The sequence below is a fragment of the Trichechus manatus genome, unplaced genomic scaffold, assembly GCF_000243295.1.
Source record: "Trichechus manatus latirostris isolate Lorelei unplaced genomic scaffold, TriManLat1.0 scaffold00014, whole genome shotgun sequence".
Classification (NCBI taxonomy): Eukaryota; Metazoa; Chordata; class Mammalia; order Sirenia; family Trichechidae; genus Trichechus; species Trichechus manatus.
In genome coordinates, this window is record NW_004443950.1 from 24,916,453 (window position 1) to 24,934,187 (window position 17,735).

The following is a 17,735-nucleotide window of genomic DNA, read 5'->3' on the forward strand; positions in this document are numbered from 1 at the left end:
ACCAAGAGAGCTGGCAAATGATTCTTTTGAAGCCAAAGACTATCCTGACTGGTTCTGTCACAGGCTACTCTTCAGAGCTGTCTGGAAGGACTATCCAAGTAAGTCTGCTTTCCTCCTGTATTCTTCCACCCCTCACGATGTCCATGTCCCACTTAACACAGACATGCAGAAAACCCCTCTGAGATACAGGACGCACTATTCATAGACAGAAAGAGACGGACAAGTAACAGCAAGCTCCATACCTATCCATTTTCTCCATCCCAAGATGTTTAGTTTTATTTACAAACTTGCTTGCAAGCAAAACAATACAATAGGTACAATCGGTTAAAAGGCACATTAGAAAGCTTTGAAGACTGTCAGGACGCTTTACAAAGACAAGATGTTGTTCTGGACTGCATTGTGACCATGCTGTAAGTCACAGCCGCTACAGTGGTTATAAGAAGCCCTGGTGGCACAATGGCTAAAGTGCCTGGCTGCTCACCGAAAGGTAGGTGCTCCTCAGGAGAAAAGACCTGGTGATCTGCTCCGGGGGATTACAGCCTAGGAAACCCCATGGGGCAGCTCTACTCTGTCCTATCGGGTTGCTAGGAGTCGGGGTAGACTCCATGACAATGGGTTATAATGGTTATAACCCCACTTGGGAATGAGTTTCTTTGGTATGTTAACGAAGCAGTATGTGCGCTTAAACCAATCTCTTCTGAGATATCAAACAAGTAGATGAAGCCCAGAGAAGCAAGCAGAGATGGGGGAAGAGAGATGCCAGGCCACATGAGGATCACCAAGGAACCAAGGAACAGATGCTAAAAAAGAGACAAGAACCTTCCCCCAGAGCCGACGGAGAGAGAGAAAGCCTTCCCCTAGAGTCGGCACCTGAAATTTGGACTTCTAGCCTTCTAAACTGTGAGAAAATAAATTTCTTAAAGCCATCCACTTGTGATACTTCCGGAATAGCAGCACCAGCTAACTAAGGCAGATATTATCATAACTATCATCATCATGACTACTTATGACTTGAAGTACTAGCCTATTTGGTTCCATTCCAACAATTTTAATCCAAAGAATCTATGGTTTCTACATAGATTAACTCCTAGCCTGTATTTTAGAATATGAAAATATATAATTTTTCTAAGCTAGTTTCTGCAATAAATATAACTACTTAGGATGAAAATAGATTTGCACGGTATTCAGTGGGGAGGGGCTAAAAAATTCAAATTGAAAGACTATTTAAATCCACTTAGTCAATAAATACTCACTGAGCACTCATTAAATGTCACGCGCCCAGGTCTCGGGTACAGAACCACAGAGGCTAGTAACTCAGGTCAGACAGTGGCGCGGTGATAACACGCTGATGCACAAATACAGGCAGGGTGTCTCGGAACCCAGGAACTTACTCTCTGGTAGGGCAGACAGACAATCCCTAACCGTAACATAAACGTGAGTAAACAGGGCTGGCTGTGGAAACTGCTTCGCGCAGTGTTTGAGGGAGGTGAGCGCTGAAGGCATGCCGGGAGATGCCGAAGGTCAGCTTTACCAGAACCAGCGGTGCTATGTGGCTTCACAACACACCCGGATGCCTCCTTAGCCAGGATGCTACTGTGTGCCCCTCACGGTCGTTCTTACCAGGCATCTTTTCATCTGGAACGACTGGACCTTCACAGCCTGGATAGCTTCATCCAAGAGCTTCTCCTGCTCATCCTGAGGTGACTGCTGTGTCGTAGGCTGAAAAAAAAAAAAAAAAACACTTCCATTAATGTCTCATTAGAATGCTCTTCTAGCCATGGCCCTTCTCCTGGGCTTCACAGAAGCCTCATTCTAGTTCAACGTCTCAAACTCATTTCTCAACTTCTGACAACTCTGGGCTGTGCCCAGTCACTAAAGTTCACAGCATGAGATCGCTGACGGGTAACAGCAATATGTACAAAGAATTTCTTCTCCCAGGAACTAACTCAACATTCTTGTAGCAGGTGGCCCTCAAAGAAACCTGTGGTGGTCGTTGAGGGCTGCCTGTACCGTGTTAACATGCTCTCACTCTAACCAAACGAAGCAGCCAGCCATCCAACTAATCTAATTCTTCTGATAGGTATACCAAAAAACAAGCAAACCCCCTGCCGTCGAGTCGATTCCGACTTACAGCGACCATACAGGACAGAGTAGAACTGCCCCACAGGGTTTCCAAGGAGCAGCTGGCAGATTCCAACTGCCGACCTTTCGGTTAGCAGCCAAGCTCTTAAGCAGTGGACCACGAGGCCTCCTCCCGATAGGTGTGGTCTAACCCAAAACTCTAAACCTCTCTTTTCCTCCAGATTACTTTCATCTGCATTCCAGTCTACTGCTAGACCAGGGGACTGGTTTAGGAGGAGACTCACCCCCTTTCTTCTTAGGCAATATACAGTAAGGGACTAAACAGCTTGGAAATATAAGAGCCGAAACTGTTAGTAATCGATACCAGAACACCATAGAGAGTCCTCTTCCCCAGTACCTCGCTTACATCATTTCACATATACAGATCTACAGCTATAAGGTACAAAATACACCCAGATACTCTTCTCTTTGCATCAGCAAAAATCTGCTTGTGAAATGAACAGCTCTCTCCGGCAAGCAGAGTTAACCACTCCTTCCTTTCTGTTGTACAAACACTGTTTATACCCCTACTACAGCATGCAGCACGTTACAACTGCAAACGCTGGTCATTTTTACGGCCTTGGGACCCAGCACTGCCTGATTCATAACGGATGCTTCAAAAGCGTTTATTGTAGCCCTGGCTGCATAGTGGTTAAAGCGTCTGGCCGCTAACCAAAAGGTCGACAGTTCAAACCCACAAGCCGCTCCACGGGAGAAAAATGGGCAGTCTGCTTCTGTAAAGATTTACAGCCTTGGAAACTCTATGGGGCAGTTCTACCCTGTTCTATAGGGTTGCTATAAGGCAGAATCCACTCAATGGCCACCCGTTTGGTTTCATTTTGGTTTTCTATAGGGTCACTATGAGTCGGAATCGACTTGACGGCAGTGGGTTTGGTTTGGTTGTTTTGGTGTGAATGAATGAACTAGTTTTAGAATGTTTAGATTACACATTTAATAAAAAACGGCTAAGGACAGAATGAATTGTCAAGGTAGAAAGCAAGGACTTCCTAAATCCGGTTTGTGTCATCATGCTAGACAAAAAAACCACACGTCATTTTGAGATTAACAAAGGAATACGAGCCATATGAAACCCACTTCGGAACTAGAATCACGTATAAAATAGAAAACTTTCTCTTGGTCTAATTGTGGGAAAAGAAAAAAATTAAGTGAATAATAAGCATTGCCAAGCATCTCCCTTTATTTCATATCTATGACAAACCCGAGTAAACCAAGTTTCCTGAACTAGATCCTTCCTCAGAAGTATAAATGACATTACATTTCAAAGAAAAACTTAGGGTCTATTAAACTAAGCTTAAAGAGAACATTAATCTATACAGCAAAACTATTAGTGCAAAATGCTGATATCAGAGGCCAGACAACACCAGTATTTAAGGATTCTGACTTAATGAAATCCAGTATTCACTACGGGCTTGTCCTCTGAGAACTTCAGCAGGGCCACATTTGCATTTTTTTGACTCCTTACCTTTTAATGTAACAGATTTAACAATTGTTAGAATCCATGGATTCTGCTAAGTTAGATGGACAACTCAGAAATAAGTGTTGTTAGCTGTTAGGTGACATCAAGTTGGTTCCAACTCACAGCCACCTTATGTACAACGGAACAAAACACTGCCCAGTACTGTGCCACTCCAGAAATAAGTAATGGTATAATATTCATAATAACTACTTTTTTATAGCAAAGAAAACTGTACTTATAATGGGATTACAAACAGTTCCAAAAACATTTTAATACAACTGATTAGTCAGTCATGTATAAACAAATGAATAAAATTTTAGCGAAATTCTTCTATTTTATATCAACTGCACTTAAAACTAATAGATAAGTAAACGTAGAAAATTCAGAAGATGACTTGTTACCAAGTAGGCTGCAAGAGTAGAAATAAAGCCACGGTAAAGAACTGTTTTTAAAAATGACTCATAAGACAACATAGTCATGACACAAACGGCTATCCTAAGGGAGTATTCTTACTCCCTCCTTGGAACGTGTCACACAGAGCAGGAACAGTAATAACACGAACATGCTGTCATTAACACACAAGCCAGGCGACCAGTGTCTCCTCACTCAGGAACGTGGCTCCCCACTCACAAATGACTACGAACAACCTCTGTACTTACCAGCAATATGAATCCTAGAAAAATGGAGACACTACATAATCAAGACGGAAATTAACTCCAAGTGTCCATCTACAGATGGATTAAAAAAATGTGGCATATCCATACGATGGAATATTATTCAGCCACAAAGAGAATTCAAGTTCTAATACTTGATGAGCTTTGAAAACATTATGCTGAGTGAAATAAGTTAGACACAGAAGCGCAAATACTGTATAACCCCATTCATATGAACTATCAAGAATGGACAAACTCATAGAGACGAAAGTTCATCGGTGGCGAAGGGGGGAGACGGGGAGTCACTGTTGAAGGGGCACTGAGTTTCTATTGAGGATGATGGAAAACTTTCGGAAACGGACAGTGGTGATGACTGCACATGACGGATATGTAATTAATGTCCTGAACTGCACACTGAAAAATGGTGGAAATAGATATTTCACCACAATGTTTTTTTTTAAAAGATTGAAATTAACACTTGTGATTAGGTCTATTTTAATTCGAGACCCAGGTCAAACAGCCTTTCCAAGTCTATACAGTCATGAGGTGCAGAGAAAAGCAAAGCATGAACCGATGACTTATAAAATTACCCTCCATTCCAACAATATGCTTTCCTTTCCTCTTCTACAAAACGGGATGATACAAGTTATGAGGAATAAATGAAACGACACAGGTGAAGCTCAAAAAGCCTAGCACTTGGGAACAAGCACTTCATATGTGTTACATTATTATATCCCCCCCTTAAACACAAGCAATTCCTTCCACCCATCCTATTAACCTAATTGTTGGTCAATGGCCCCACTCAAAGGCTGGCGATGTAATCTGCCAATACTATGAAAATGAACTGTAAAATGAAAATACTAATCTCACGAAGATACAAAATTTCATGATGTTAACGAAAGCACTATTTTTAAAACGATGATACAGCACAAATTAACAACTGAAGTAGGGAGAATAAAGGATGATGAAGGCTGGGAACTTCAAAACATGATAATCTGGATACCAATGTGGCTCGATTTCCTTTACCAAGACCCTTCCCCAGGGATCCTATGACAGAGTACACCGCGGAACATTTCCTACTCCTGGCTTCCCCTGTTGGCAATACCCTTTCTTCTCCACCTGGAGGAATTCTGCTCACCAGGTGGTTCAGTTCAGATGTCACTCCCTGTAATCTTGCCCAAACTCCAGGCAGAACTATTCCCTCCACGTCCCCAAGACACTGAGACAGCGGTGCTAATAAAGCAATCTCACACTGTATCCCAGTTACGTTCAGCTTCAGTTCTTTGAGAGCAAGGACTGTGTTTGGACCCAGTGCCTAACACTCTCCATGACACGGAAGGCACACAAGATGTTTGAGGAACTGAATTCTAGAATTTTAGGTCTGGGACAAGCCAAAGAGGCCAACCCTTGTTTTCAGATGCAAAAGTGAGACTCAGGAAGCTGAATGACTTGCCCAAGTCACAGACACAGTGGCTGCAACAAGACCGATCCCCAGGTTTCCCTTCCAATAAAACCCATAAAGACAGGGCTGTGTCTGGCTCACCGCTCCAAACTGCTCCATCAAGGCCAGAAGCAGGTGCACAGCAGAACCTCCATAAAATGCCGTCCATTACAAAACGCTTACATATCAATTCATAAATGTTGAGCAATACACAAACCCTAGTTAAATTTTTACACCAGTCTTATATCAATTCGCACTTGTAAAAATTCTGAAAGAGAAGCAAAATCATCCATCCTGCATGGCAACATATGAAACCGGTATATGTCAAAAAATTTCTTTTTGCTTTCCAGGATGAATACATTTAAAGTGAAGCCTGTTTCCAGGCTTACAGAAGCTTGCCTACATCAACTGACGTGCAGTACACCAGCATGTAAAAAGATTATTCATACAGTGCAGACTACGTCAAACGCTAATAAAACCCAAGTGTCAACTTGCCTTTGTAGAAACCACACACGAGGGTTCACGTTTTAAGGAAGTTCAAGTCTACCGGCCTACAGCCCCACCACGACTCGCTGCCATCACGGGGAGGAATTAAGGAGAATGACTACTTGCAGCAAGGAAACGTGGATTTCACCAGGGGAAGACGAGGAGGAGCGCCAGGATGCCCAATGGACGAACGCGAGAAGCAGCAGTCTGCTTTCCGACCGTCAGCATTCATGGACGACAGCACGCGTCCTTCCAGGAATTTCACGGCCGCAGGCCCCCGGGCTTCGCCGACCAGCACTGACAGCCCAAAGGGGCCACGACCGGGCAGGGCCCAGGGCGCCCCTCGGGTGGGCATTTCGCGCACAGGAAAGGGCGTGGGGCCGGCCGAGCACAAAGGCGGGGACGACTTCAGGGCGGGTCCCGCCGCCGCCTACCGCCCGGGGTCTCGCACGCCCCCGACCCACCGACGCCCAGACCCAGGCGCGGGCTCGCTGCACGCCGGGGCGGTGGCAGGTTTCAGCCGGAGGCGGCCGAGACCTTGACGGCCCAAGAACCTGCAGGCCAAGACGCCCCCTCACAGAGGCCGCCCGTCTCGGAGCAACGGCCGCGGCCACGAGCCGCCGCCCACCCCGACCCGCAATGGCCCGCCCGCGGCCTTCGCCGGCCTGTCCCCACTCTGCAGGCCAAGCCGGGCTGGCCTTTGCCCCGATCGGGCTGCAGGGCCCCAACCCCGCCCGCCCGCAGGGCTCCAAGGCGGCGGGAGACCGCAGGGGCCGGGAGAAGAGTGGGCCCGGGCCCGACGCCCCTCAGACTCACCATGGCGAAGCCCCCGAGCCTGCAGCAAGAGCAGCCACCCCGCGCGAGCCTCCCGCGGTCAGGTGACGCTGCGGCCGCGGCACGCCCCGCCCTCTCTAGCCCCGCCCACAGACCCGGCAGGCGGCTCCTCCATTGGCCCGCTTCTGGGAACCCAAGTCTCGCGTGTTTATTGGCTCTTGCCACTTATCGCCGGACTGACGGACTTGGGCAGGAGCCAGTCTCTCTACAGTGTGCGAGAGAGGGCGGGGTCTGGAGAAACCTAAGAGGAGGGCAGTGGGGAAGCCCTTGGCCATGAGAAAGGCGACAGCAGGAGGGAAAGGTGACGTTTGATGAGTCTGTCAAGGAAGGAATGGAAAGAGGCGAACCGTCCACGTTTACCCTCAGCCTTGGGGCGGGCCCCATGATGCGCATGCGTAGAACGAAGCGCAGGATTGGTTTGTGGGAAGGTCTCGACTTCTCCTCCTAACCAATCCAGATGCGCCTGGGGGCGGGGCCTGGCTCTCATTGGCTGGCTAGGGTGTTTGCGCGCGCATTTGGTCGCATCACAGCTGCTCGCCCTGTCGTTCGCGACGGCGCCATGGAGTCAGGGCTGATCCAGCGGTTCGCCCGGCGCTTGGGCATCACGGAGCCAGATGTGCTGAGGTGAGTCCCGAGCCAGATGTGCTGAGGTGAGGGGTGCTGAGGTGTGCCCCTGCCTCATCGGCCCTTCCAGAGGACGGGCGGCCCCGGAGTGGGAGTGGGGCCCCGGGGCTCAGTCGATTCCAACTCACAGCGACCCTTTAGGACAGAGTAGAACTGCCCCATAGAGTTTCCAAGGAGCGGCTGGTGGATTCCAACTGCTGACCGAACCGAGCTCTTAGCCTACTGCTGCACCAGGGCTCCATGAGGTGGCGAGAAAGGGGCCGTTGTGCATGTCCTGGGAACAGCAAGTTCTGTGGGATGCACGGTGGTGGGAAAAGGGAAGCGGGGGAGAACTCTGCAAAAGTTGATTGAGGGTCTGTGTACAACGATGGGCTGGACGGACGCGGTGCAGACCCTGGAGGTCGCTGTGTAGAAAATTAGGGTGATGTGACAGAAGGGCTGGGCCGTGGGGCACACAGCGCGGCCTGGGGGCTGCTGTCGATGGAAATGTGGAGGAAAGGCCTCGGAGGAGGTGCTCTTTGTGCTAAGACCCGATTGATGGGAGGTGCCAGCCATGGGAATAACGACCCAAGCAGGGACAACAGCCTGTCAGAGGCCTGGAGGTGGGAAGGACCTTTGCCTGCTCCGGGGGTAGAAACAGCCAGTGTAGGTAAAGCTGGAGAACAGGACTAATCTGGGTACCCTGTAGTCAACGGAGGGAAGGAAAGGAAAGGAACTCGTCTTAAAAGATGTGTAGTAAGACCTCCTGGATTTGTAACCGACAGCGGTTCTCAAAGTGTCGCTCCAGGACCAGCAGCGTCCATATCATCTTGACCCTTGTTAAGAAGTAAAATTTTTGAGCCCTGCCCCAGACCTACTAATCAGAAACCCTGGGGTTGGGACCCAGCAATCTATTTTAACAAGCCTCTCCCCACCCCTCACACACCCCAAGGTGATTCTCACGGACACCAAAGTTTGAGAACCACTGATTTAGAGGAAGGGGGAAAAAGTAGTCCTGGTTTAACCTGCTAGCCTCTGTGATTGTTCATGCTGTTCCAGCAATTGAACGTTTTTTGAAAGTATTGAAGAACTTGCTTTTAACCTGAAAGTGTTTGATCACAGTGGTGTCTGGAGTCAGGGGGCAGTATTGTTCTTCTTATCGAGCCCCCCAAAGGATGTGAGCTTCATTCCCAGCCGCAAATACATTTGTGTAGTAATTAGGCTCAGGATGAAGTCCACAAAGCTCTAGTCATTGTTAACCAAAGTGTTGGGCAAACTCTCGGACAAGAGTTTTAGTGACCATGTTGCCCTTCTAACCAGGAAAGCAGAGGAGTACTTGCGACTATCCCAGGTGAAGTGTGTTGGCCTGTCTGCACACACCACGGAAACCAGCAATGCAGTCATGTGCCTGGACCTCGCAGCTTCCTGTATGAAGTGCCCCCTGGACAGGGTACGTAGGTCCCAGTCAGTGTTTGAATAGCCAGTGCAACACTGAAGCGTAATCATGCATTTTAATTTCTGGTTGGACTAGACCCCATCCTAACACGCACACAGTCTCTCTGTCTCTGTAGCAGATGATCATATGCATTAAATGGTAGCATTACAAACAAAGCTAATGACAAATGTTTGTTACGTATGTATTTACCACAATAAAAAAGAAAAAGGAAACTAAAAAAAAACTCCTATGGAACACACATGGGGTCACCATGAGTCAGAACTGACTTGATGGCAACAGGTTAACTCCTTGCGGAGGACAGCATTGATTGCCAACCCCTGTGAGGTAGAATGTGTTTACACAACTCGTTTGAGTAAGATATGCCTCATTGTGTGCTGTATATTCTGCAGTCATATTGATGGTAAATCCCATGGCAACTTACCATCAGTATGACTGGGAGAGAATAAACGTGTGCCATTCAGTGAAAAACAAGGTGTGGACTGCCCATTACCATCAGACACTCTGTCCTCATTTAACATTCCAGCCTCTCTCGAATCCTAAACTCAGGGTACACTCCTCACTTCTCCTACTGTGCGCTTTAATGACTTACGGCTTTGGAAATGCAACAACATTTTTTACTAGAACGTCTTCTGGAAAACTTATTCGTCTTACATGATTCCACCTTGCTGTTCCATCCTCTGTAAAGCTTTCCTAAGTTATTCCAGGCAGAGATGGCTTCCCACAGCTGTTGATGGCCCCGTTTCTCCCCAGGTTTCCCTCTTCTGCCCCTTCCCCTCCTCTGCACACACCCTCCTCTTCCCACTCCCATTACTTCCCCCTTCTTTCCCAACGAATAGCATTAACACCTTTGTTGAAAACAAGCCCAGTAACCATAAATGTGTCTCCCATGGTTTTCTATTCATCGTTTGGCTGTAGTGACACTATGCTGTATTTTAAATTATCTGTTCCTGACTGCCTTTCTATATTGTGAGCCTAAGAGTAATACTTTGCTTGACATAATTACTAATTATTGACTGAATGAAACTAGACCTTTAGGTACTGTGACTTGTCACAGAATTAATCAATTGTGAAAAGTTTGCACAAATTATTTAATAAGTGCTTAAGGGCACTAATACAGAGAACTTACGGTCTTTATGATTTGTGTGTGTGCTTCCTTTCAAAGGCTTATTTAATTAAACTTTCTGGTTTGAACAAGAAGATGTATCAGAGCTGCCTTAAATCTTTTGAGTGTTTACTGGGCCTGAAATCAAATATTGGAATAAGAGACTTAGCTGTACAGTTTAGCTGTACCGAAGCAGTGAACGTGGCTTCAAAGATACTGCAAAGGTATGAAGATTTATACTAATATATAAAGCAAAATTATCCAGTGTCCTATTCTGGTAAATTTTCAATCTTAAAAAAATAACTAATATGCTAAAGTGACAGGTGCATGGCTCATGTAATAAAAAAGCTTGTAAATTCTGAAATGCATTTATCAGTCCCACTTGAAATAATATTTTCTAACAAGTAATTCTGCAAATGCTGCTTTCTCTTAGCTACGAGGCCAGCCTTCCACAGGCACAGCAAGTAGATCTTGACTTATCCAGGCCCCTTTTCACCAGTGCTGCCCTGCTTTCAGCATGCAAGTGAGTATGTCTTCTAATCCTCAGGAAAGTTCCCAATTTGCAGAGGGGTGTTTCAGTCCCAAAGAACACTTAACTGAGGCTGATTGCAATCAGAACATATTTTCCCCGATAAGTAATGTTGGAAATAGTGGCTGAGTGACTTGATTCCCAGTTTATCCCATCATGTAGCTGACAACTTGGAACTAGAAGTCCACTTGCCAGGTGGCAGACATTCATACGTAAGCTGGGTGTTCTGACTCCAGGCTCGGGCTTTTGTAAGTGATGAAATCTGTTCATTAACACAGGGGTCATCTGTGATTTTTCTGGGTCATATTTAGAAGAAGGAAGTACTGATGGCAATAGTTTTGAAGCCATTTGTCATACATTTCCATTAGGAAGTCTTACGTCTGGATCTTACAGTTGGGGGTTATTTATGTGTATACTGAAATGACACCCTGGAAATGTGAGTAATTATTGATATCTTTGTGTAAAGTTGTCTTGCTGGAAAACTTCTTAGCAAACAAAACGTAGTTGGTGCTTAACGAATAGGTTTCTCACGCCGGGCTGCCCATTTTGGCGAATTTGGCTCTGTTAGCTCATACTTAGCGTGATTCATTGGTGTTCGTGGAAAATGTTTCCTTGGTTTAACCGAGGTGTGTATGTATGGGGAGGGAGTGTGGCTGTCATTACAGAAAACAATGAGAATTGTTACCAAATAACCCCACTTTGAAACCAGATTACACTGAGCAGAGAAAGCTATGAGCAGATCTGCCATCCTGAGTGAGAAGTTTGTTTTGTAGTTTTTATTAGTGGTTGTTAATGGAGTTCTGTTAGGTGGAGTTTTTTGGGGGGGACGAGGTTACATCCCTATAGTATAAATACCAGCATTATTGGACACATAAAAATGCTGTGATTATCATTCAGCCAATTACAGCAAAACCTGTGAGAGCCAGAACTCAACGGGCCTGCCTTGGTTCTCCAGGTCTCACAAGTTTTCCGTCTTTGACAGAGTGCAGTCTTACCACTTTTCTATCGCTCTCTGTTGGTAGAAAATATTTGAGTTTTCCTTCTCTGACAGGTTTCTGCCTTATACAGGTTCCAGCTTTTGCAGGTTTTACTGTGGTAACATCTGAAATTTACGAAGAGTTTTAAAAGGTCTGAAACACGCTATAGCAAATTTCTTTATGTGCCCCGTTTATTACACAAAGATCCTATGTGCATTCTAACTCTCTCATCCAACAGACAACTAAAAAGGCAAGTTCCCATGGTCATAGCTAATCACATATGCTTGAAATAAAGGAAAAACTGGGTACTCGGGGCTCTTCATAAAGCAAGGATGAAAAGGAAATGAGATGATAATCTAGTTTGCAGAGAAAATAACTGTACTGGCTTCAGAAAAGTAATTTACCGAATTCTTTCGTAGGATTCTAAAGCTAAAAGTGGATAAAAATAAGATGGTAGCCACATCTGGTGTAAAAAAGGCCATATTTGATCGACTGTGTAAGCAGTTAGAGAAGACTGGGCAGCGGATTGACAGTGAGTATTTCCTAGTTTAAGAATGTGTCATTCGAAAACGTAGACGTGCTGGTAGAAGTTAAATATTTTCAAACTTGCCAAATGGCTGCTTTCAGAAGTCTGTATTTAATGTGGAGCTGATAGATTTTTAGTGAGAAAATGGTTTTTTCTATTTTTCAAATAAAGTAGCTTAATAACTTTTTTAAAAAAGATATTAATCCACGCCTGGAAAGTCAATTCTCCATCCAATTGCTCTGATTTTAAATGCCATCCTCCATATACAGAGGCTAAAATAAAAGTGATTCTCACGTCTGAGAAGAGAAGGTAAAGAACGGAACCCGGCCAGCACGTTTGCCTTCTCCCTATCTTAGTATAACAGTTCTTGGTCATTTGAGGTGTCTGATTTTTATTTGTGATCTAGAACATGCCGAAATACTAAAATGAGAACAGGAGAAAAGTTAACCTTGTTGATGCTTTTTTCCCCCCATAAAGGAGAGCCTGGAGATTTAGCTACTCCACCACGGAAAAAAAAGAAGACAGTGGTTGAACCCGCAGCAAAAGGTCAGTCTTGACTAACACCGTCCTGACTTGGGGATTAGTGTACAGTGGGGTGAATGCAGTTCACAGGCCCGTGCTACATTACCAGCTTGCCTGACGAGTCAGGTTTTAAATAAATCCTGACCGTTAACCATTTGACAAGACTAGTTCTTCAAACAGTCGTTCACAGAAGTATTACACAATTGAGAATGCATTCTGAAGCCGAACTGCCTGGGCTCCTTGCCGGCTTTACTACCTCCATGCGGTTTTAAGAAAATCACCTAATTTCTGTGGGCCTTAACTTTCTAATCTATAAAATGTGATTAATCTTAACATCCACTTCACAGGATTTTGGTGAGGGTTAAATGAGATAATACTGTTCAACACTTGGTTCAGTGCCTCGCAAGCACAGGGTAGGTGCTTGGTGAATGTTAGCTATCGCTAAGACATGGCGCAGTGCTGGGAGTGTGGGGGAGAGAGTATTCTGTGGTAGCTGCTGTTTCTGCTTTTCATTATTTCAGCATCTTACTCTATTACTGTCATTAACTAGGCACTTTAAAGTAGACAAGTTTACTTTTTTTATCACTTAATTTGTAAACATACGAATTTTTAAGTCACTTGAAAATTTTCTCTTCTAGAAAGAGAGAAGACAGTAGAGATTCCACATCAACTGCAGAAAAACGAAGATCCGACGCAGGATTATGAAGAGTGGAAGAGGAGAATTTTGGAAAATGCTACCAAAGCCTCTAAGGCCACAGCAGAGTGATTTGAGCGTCCAGACTGACACGCTACAAACCAGCAGGACCAGGTCACCTCCAGGAAGAGCTGAGGGCTCTGAAATATTGTTTGAGCTTTTGTACCTTTTATCACAAGATTTGTAAGACTTAATAGCAAAGAAGCCACACACGGGCTGTTCTGGGCACCGTGCTGGCCGCTGACGTCAGCCACCGTCCTCAACTGGCGTAGACCTGGCTCGCCACGGCCTGTGCTCTCCTACGAGATAAAATTGGACTTGTTTTGTTTGTAAGCGAAAGACGGTCTCCCCTCCTATCCAGAATGTGAAATTCAGGCTGTAAGGAGTCTTACAGATTTTAATTAAGTTTTTGTAGAAGTTTTTTGGTTTGATGGGATCAGTATATGGCGCAGCCTAAGTTAATAAATATTATTTTTCTATGCATTTGAATCGCACTTGTCATCCGTCTGGGAAAAATCTGTTACACCAAAAGCTGGGTTGATTCTAGCAGGAAGAAAGGCCGGGTTGCTGTGCACTGAGCCACACTGCTTACCAGGGCCCAGTCTCTAAATCAGACTCCTGGCTTTCAAACCCGGCTCAGCCCCTTACTGCCTGCGAAGCCTGGAGCAAGTTAACTAACTTCTTTATGCCTCATCTTTAATCAGGAATAAAAACAGAGCGTCCCTCATAGACTCCTTTGGAGGAGTATCTGAAATACTGCATGCAAAGCACTTACCACAGTCCCCAGATTAATAAATATTCAGTAAATACGGAACAGAGACACTCACTCCTATTGCGATTTCACATAATGAATTACACGTGAGCACCATACTCTAATGAGAAATACACCAAGGTTTATTTTCGTTTGATGTCCGCATACATACAAACTGCAGAATGTAATCCTATGAATACTATTTATCTGAGAACTCTGGGAAAAGGCCTTTATGGATGGTAAGAAGTTGCTACCGGCTCTGAGGCATCATGCCCAACATGATTCCAACTAAAATTCAAGAGTACATGATCCAATTAAATATTTCCATGAAGACTGTGATAAAGCGGTTGCATGTGAATTTTTAGAATCTATTCAGAAAGGCATCAGTACTAACAGTGGCAGCCTTTGACCTGCTGTGAGGCACACGTATGCCTGCTGCACGTTTATCTAAATCCCCGCAAGAGTGGTTTGTCTTTTCCCCTGCCCTTTTTAATTCTAGATACTTAGGCTAAGGCTAAAGAAATAAGATAACCAAGTGATCCCAATATACGCATAATGTCCAGCAAGCCTGTGGTAGAATGTGAGTTGTAGAACCACGTGCGTTTGGATTGACATTCTGGCTCTGCCGCTCCTGCTCTAAGAAAATCTCAATTTTAATGAGCCTGAGTTCCCTCATCTATCAGTGGAAATACTATCTAGGCTGTGAGGATTCGGGTAATGTCTGTAAAGTGCATAGCACTTAGAAGACATTTACTAAATGATAGCTTTCACTATTACTTGGATCTAAAACGGATCAGTGATTCTTTTTCTCACTTAAGAAGGTACGTATTTTTTTTTATTATTAAATCTACTCATCACCATGCAAAGTTAAGCACATTACCGTTTAAATTACACTAGTAAGGTAGGATTCTGATCATTCTGAAACTTCTGAGCCTTGTTTATATACAGTATGAAAATACATATAAGAAGTATTGTTTGTGACTTTTTCCCTTTATGCAAATAAGCCTTAAAAGCAGGTGTTCGTAAGTATTTTGATTATTACTTCACTGTTGGCAATACCTAACAGATACTTGTTTATTTCTTAAATTAGTTGGGAGTTGCCTTAAAGCAATTTTGGCCAAATGCCCTCCTAGGGCAAGAATCCTTTCTACAATTTTCTAATTCACACTACCTACCTAGTGAGTCAGGAGCCCAGTGGTTAGGTGCTCAGCTGCTAACTGAAAGGTCAGTTCAAACCCACCAGCTGCTCTTCGGGAGAAAGATGTGGCAGTCCGCTTCCATAAAGATTACAGCCTTGGAAACTATGGGGCAGTTCTAATCTGTCCTATAAGGTCACTATGAGTCAGAATCAACGCAACAGCAATGGGTTTTTTACGAGACTTAGTGAGTCAGCCTGATCGAGTATTGTCAGACAAACCTCATTGATAAAGAGGCTTTAGGCTTTCGATTGTTTCATTTGAAATTAGTGAAAACTTGTTAGAAGCTTAGTTTTTTTTAACAGCTCTCCATGGTTTATTTAACTAATTTTTAAAATTTTTTATTATGAAAATTTTCAAATATATGTAACAGTAAACAGAACGTTCCAATGAAACTCCATACCTATCACCCAGACCTAACAGAGTTTGCCACACTTGCGGAACTCTGCCTCCCTTTACTCCTGAAGTCATTCAGCCTGCACAGCCACGTTGCCATTATCACATCTCACAAAATTAATGGTAAGTCTATTATTAAATACACAATTTATAATTAAATTTCCCCAGATGTCTCCAAAATATCTTCTGTTACTCATTTCTAGAATCAGGGTCCAAGCAAAGTTCACACTTGACATGCAGCTGCTAATTTTTAATTATAAAAGCAATACATTCTCATTGTAAAAAAAAAAAAAATTCAAATAGTTCATAAAGGTGTAAAGTGAAAAGTGGAATCCCCTCTCCCCCCATCCACACCCCACTGTTAAGTTTCCTATAGATCCTAAAATTTTTAATGCATATATAAGCATTTGTCTCTCCACGAATGGGATGATACTATCTATTAAAAAACAAACAAACTCGTTGCCATTGAGTTGCTTCTGACTCACAGTGACCCTACAGGACAGAGTAGAACTGCTCCATAGGGTTTCCAAGGAACAGCTGGTGGATCTGAACTGCCGACCTTTTAGTTAGCAGCCAAGCTCTTAACCACAGCACCACCAGGGCTCCTGATACTACATATACTGTTCTATAATTTTCTTCTTACAAGGAAAAGATGCCTATCAGTACATCTAGATCTACTTTTAGTTGCTGCAAAATATTCCACCTTATGGGTGCAGCAAAGTTCATTAACTAGATCCATACTGAATAGACGTGTGTAGGTGGTTTCCATTGAGCCATTCCCAACAAGTGCTAGAGTAAACATCATTTTGTATAAATCTCTGTCCACGTGTCCAAGTATGGCTGAGAGAGAAATTTCCAGAAAGGGAATTGCTGGATGGAGGTGTGGACATGACTTTTATTGGGATACATACCCATCAGAAGTGGAGAACGCCATTTTCTCCCCATATCCTCACCAACTCTAGGTATTATCATACTTTTTTAGCTTCGCCAAACTGATAGGTAGAAAAAGTGGACCCTGACTACCTTTCAGAGCCCTGGTGGCTCAGTGGTTAAGAGTTTGGCTGCTAACCAAAAGGTCGGCAGTTCGAATCCACCAGCCGCTCCTTGGAAACCCTATTGGGCAGTTTCAGTCCGTCCTATAGGGTCACTATGAGTCGGAATCAGCTCCACGGCGACCGGCTTGGTTTTTGACTACCTTATAGAGTTTCTCTGTCCAACAGTCTCCAAAACTGTTCATTCAAATAGAAAAGTTCCATTAGAAATAGATACCAGCACACTGTCAACATAAAAAAAATTCGAGCTAAGTACACACCAGAAAATGTCCATTCTCCTAAACCGAGAGAATGAAAACATCCAGAAAATTCAAGCTTCATAAAAGCTCTTCCTTGCATTTCAGATCAAGGAGGCTAAAATCCACATTACCTCTTGTGTGGGCCTGACCTAAATATCCTCAAAGGTACTGTGGAGAGAAATTGTTTCTCTAGGTAAAGAATAGCAGCATACAGGAGAGAAAAAATAATTAGAATTTGATAGACATAGGATTCTCCCTAGGTCTGCCCTGTCCAGTACAGAAGCCACTAGGCGCATGTGGCTATTGAACACTGAAAATACGGCTAGTGTGACTGCTGAACTGAATCTCTAATTTTAATTAAGTGTAAAAATGGATACTTAATTTGATTATTGGAAAATCTATGAGTATGTCTGGAACAACTTGAACATGTGAGAGTATTTTTCAACAGTAAATTTTACAAAATCTAAATACAGATGTCCAATGAAAACTTAGCATCTGAATTCAGATGTATTTTAAGTGTAAAATACACACCAGATTTTGGAGACTTAGTGTGAAAAAAAGAATATAAAATATCTCCATAATTTTATATTGGTTACATATTAAAGTAGTAATATATTTGATACATTGGGTTAAATCAATTATTTCACCGGTTTCCTTTAGAGGTACAACTAGAAAATTTT

General features: G+C 44.0%; 2 protein-coding genes across 2 annotated transcripts in view; one reads left to right on the forward strand and one right to left on the reverse strand.

The window, feature by feature from the left end:
• The window catches only part of VPS35 (VPS35 retromer complex component), a 28,774-nt gene extending 21,686 nt beyond the window's left edge, over positions 1 to 7,088 (reverse strand). The window contains exons 1-2 of the mRNA XM_004371629.1: positions 6,995 to 7,088; positions 1,621 to 1,719 (exon numbers count right to left, since the gene is read on the reverse strand). Coding sequence (XP_004371686.1) covers positions 1,621 to 1,719; positions 6,995 to 6,997 — 102 coding nt within the window. The 5' untranslated portion in view covers positions 6,998 to 7,088. The remainder of the gene's footprint in view (positions 1 to 1,620; positions 1,720 to 6,994) is intronic.
• A 468-nt stretch (positions 7,089 to 7,556) lies between these two features.
• On the forward strand, positions 7,557 to 14,200 carry ORC6 (origin recognition complex subunit 6). The gene is made up of 7 exons (XM_004371630.2): positions 7,557 to 7,636; positions 8,936 to 9,065; positions 10,234 to 10,397; positions 10,607 to 10,696; positions 12,099 to 12,211; positions 12,683 to 12,751; positions 13,366 to 14,200. Exons 1-7 carry the CDS (start codon positions 7,572 to 7,574, stop codon positions 13,491 to 13,493), a joined length of 759 nt encoding a protein of 252 aa, XP_004371687.1. The 5' UTR covers positions 7,557 to 7,571; the 3' UTR covers positions 13,494 to 14,200.
• Positions 14,201 to 17,735: the final 3,535 nt, after the last annotated feature.

Excerpts from the sequence above, each read along its gene's own strand:
- ORC6 (XM_004371630.2), top strand. The coding sequence starts at position 7,572 with ATGGAGTCAGGGCTGATCCAGCGGTTCGCCCGGCGCTTGGGCATCACG. Across the intron at positions 10,697-12,098 it reads GCCCTGCTTTCAGCATGCAA|GATTCTAAAGCTAAAAGTGG; the intron begins GTGAGTATGTCT and ends ATTCTTTCGTAG. Across the intron at positions 12,212-12,682 it reads GACTGGGCAGCGGATTGACA|GAGAGCCTGGAGATTTAGCT; the intron begins GTGAGTATTTCC and ends CCCCCCATAAAG.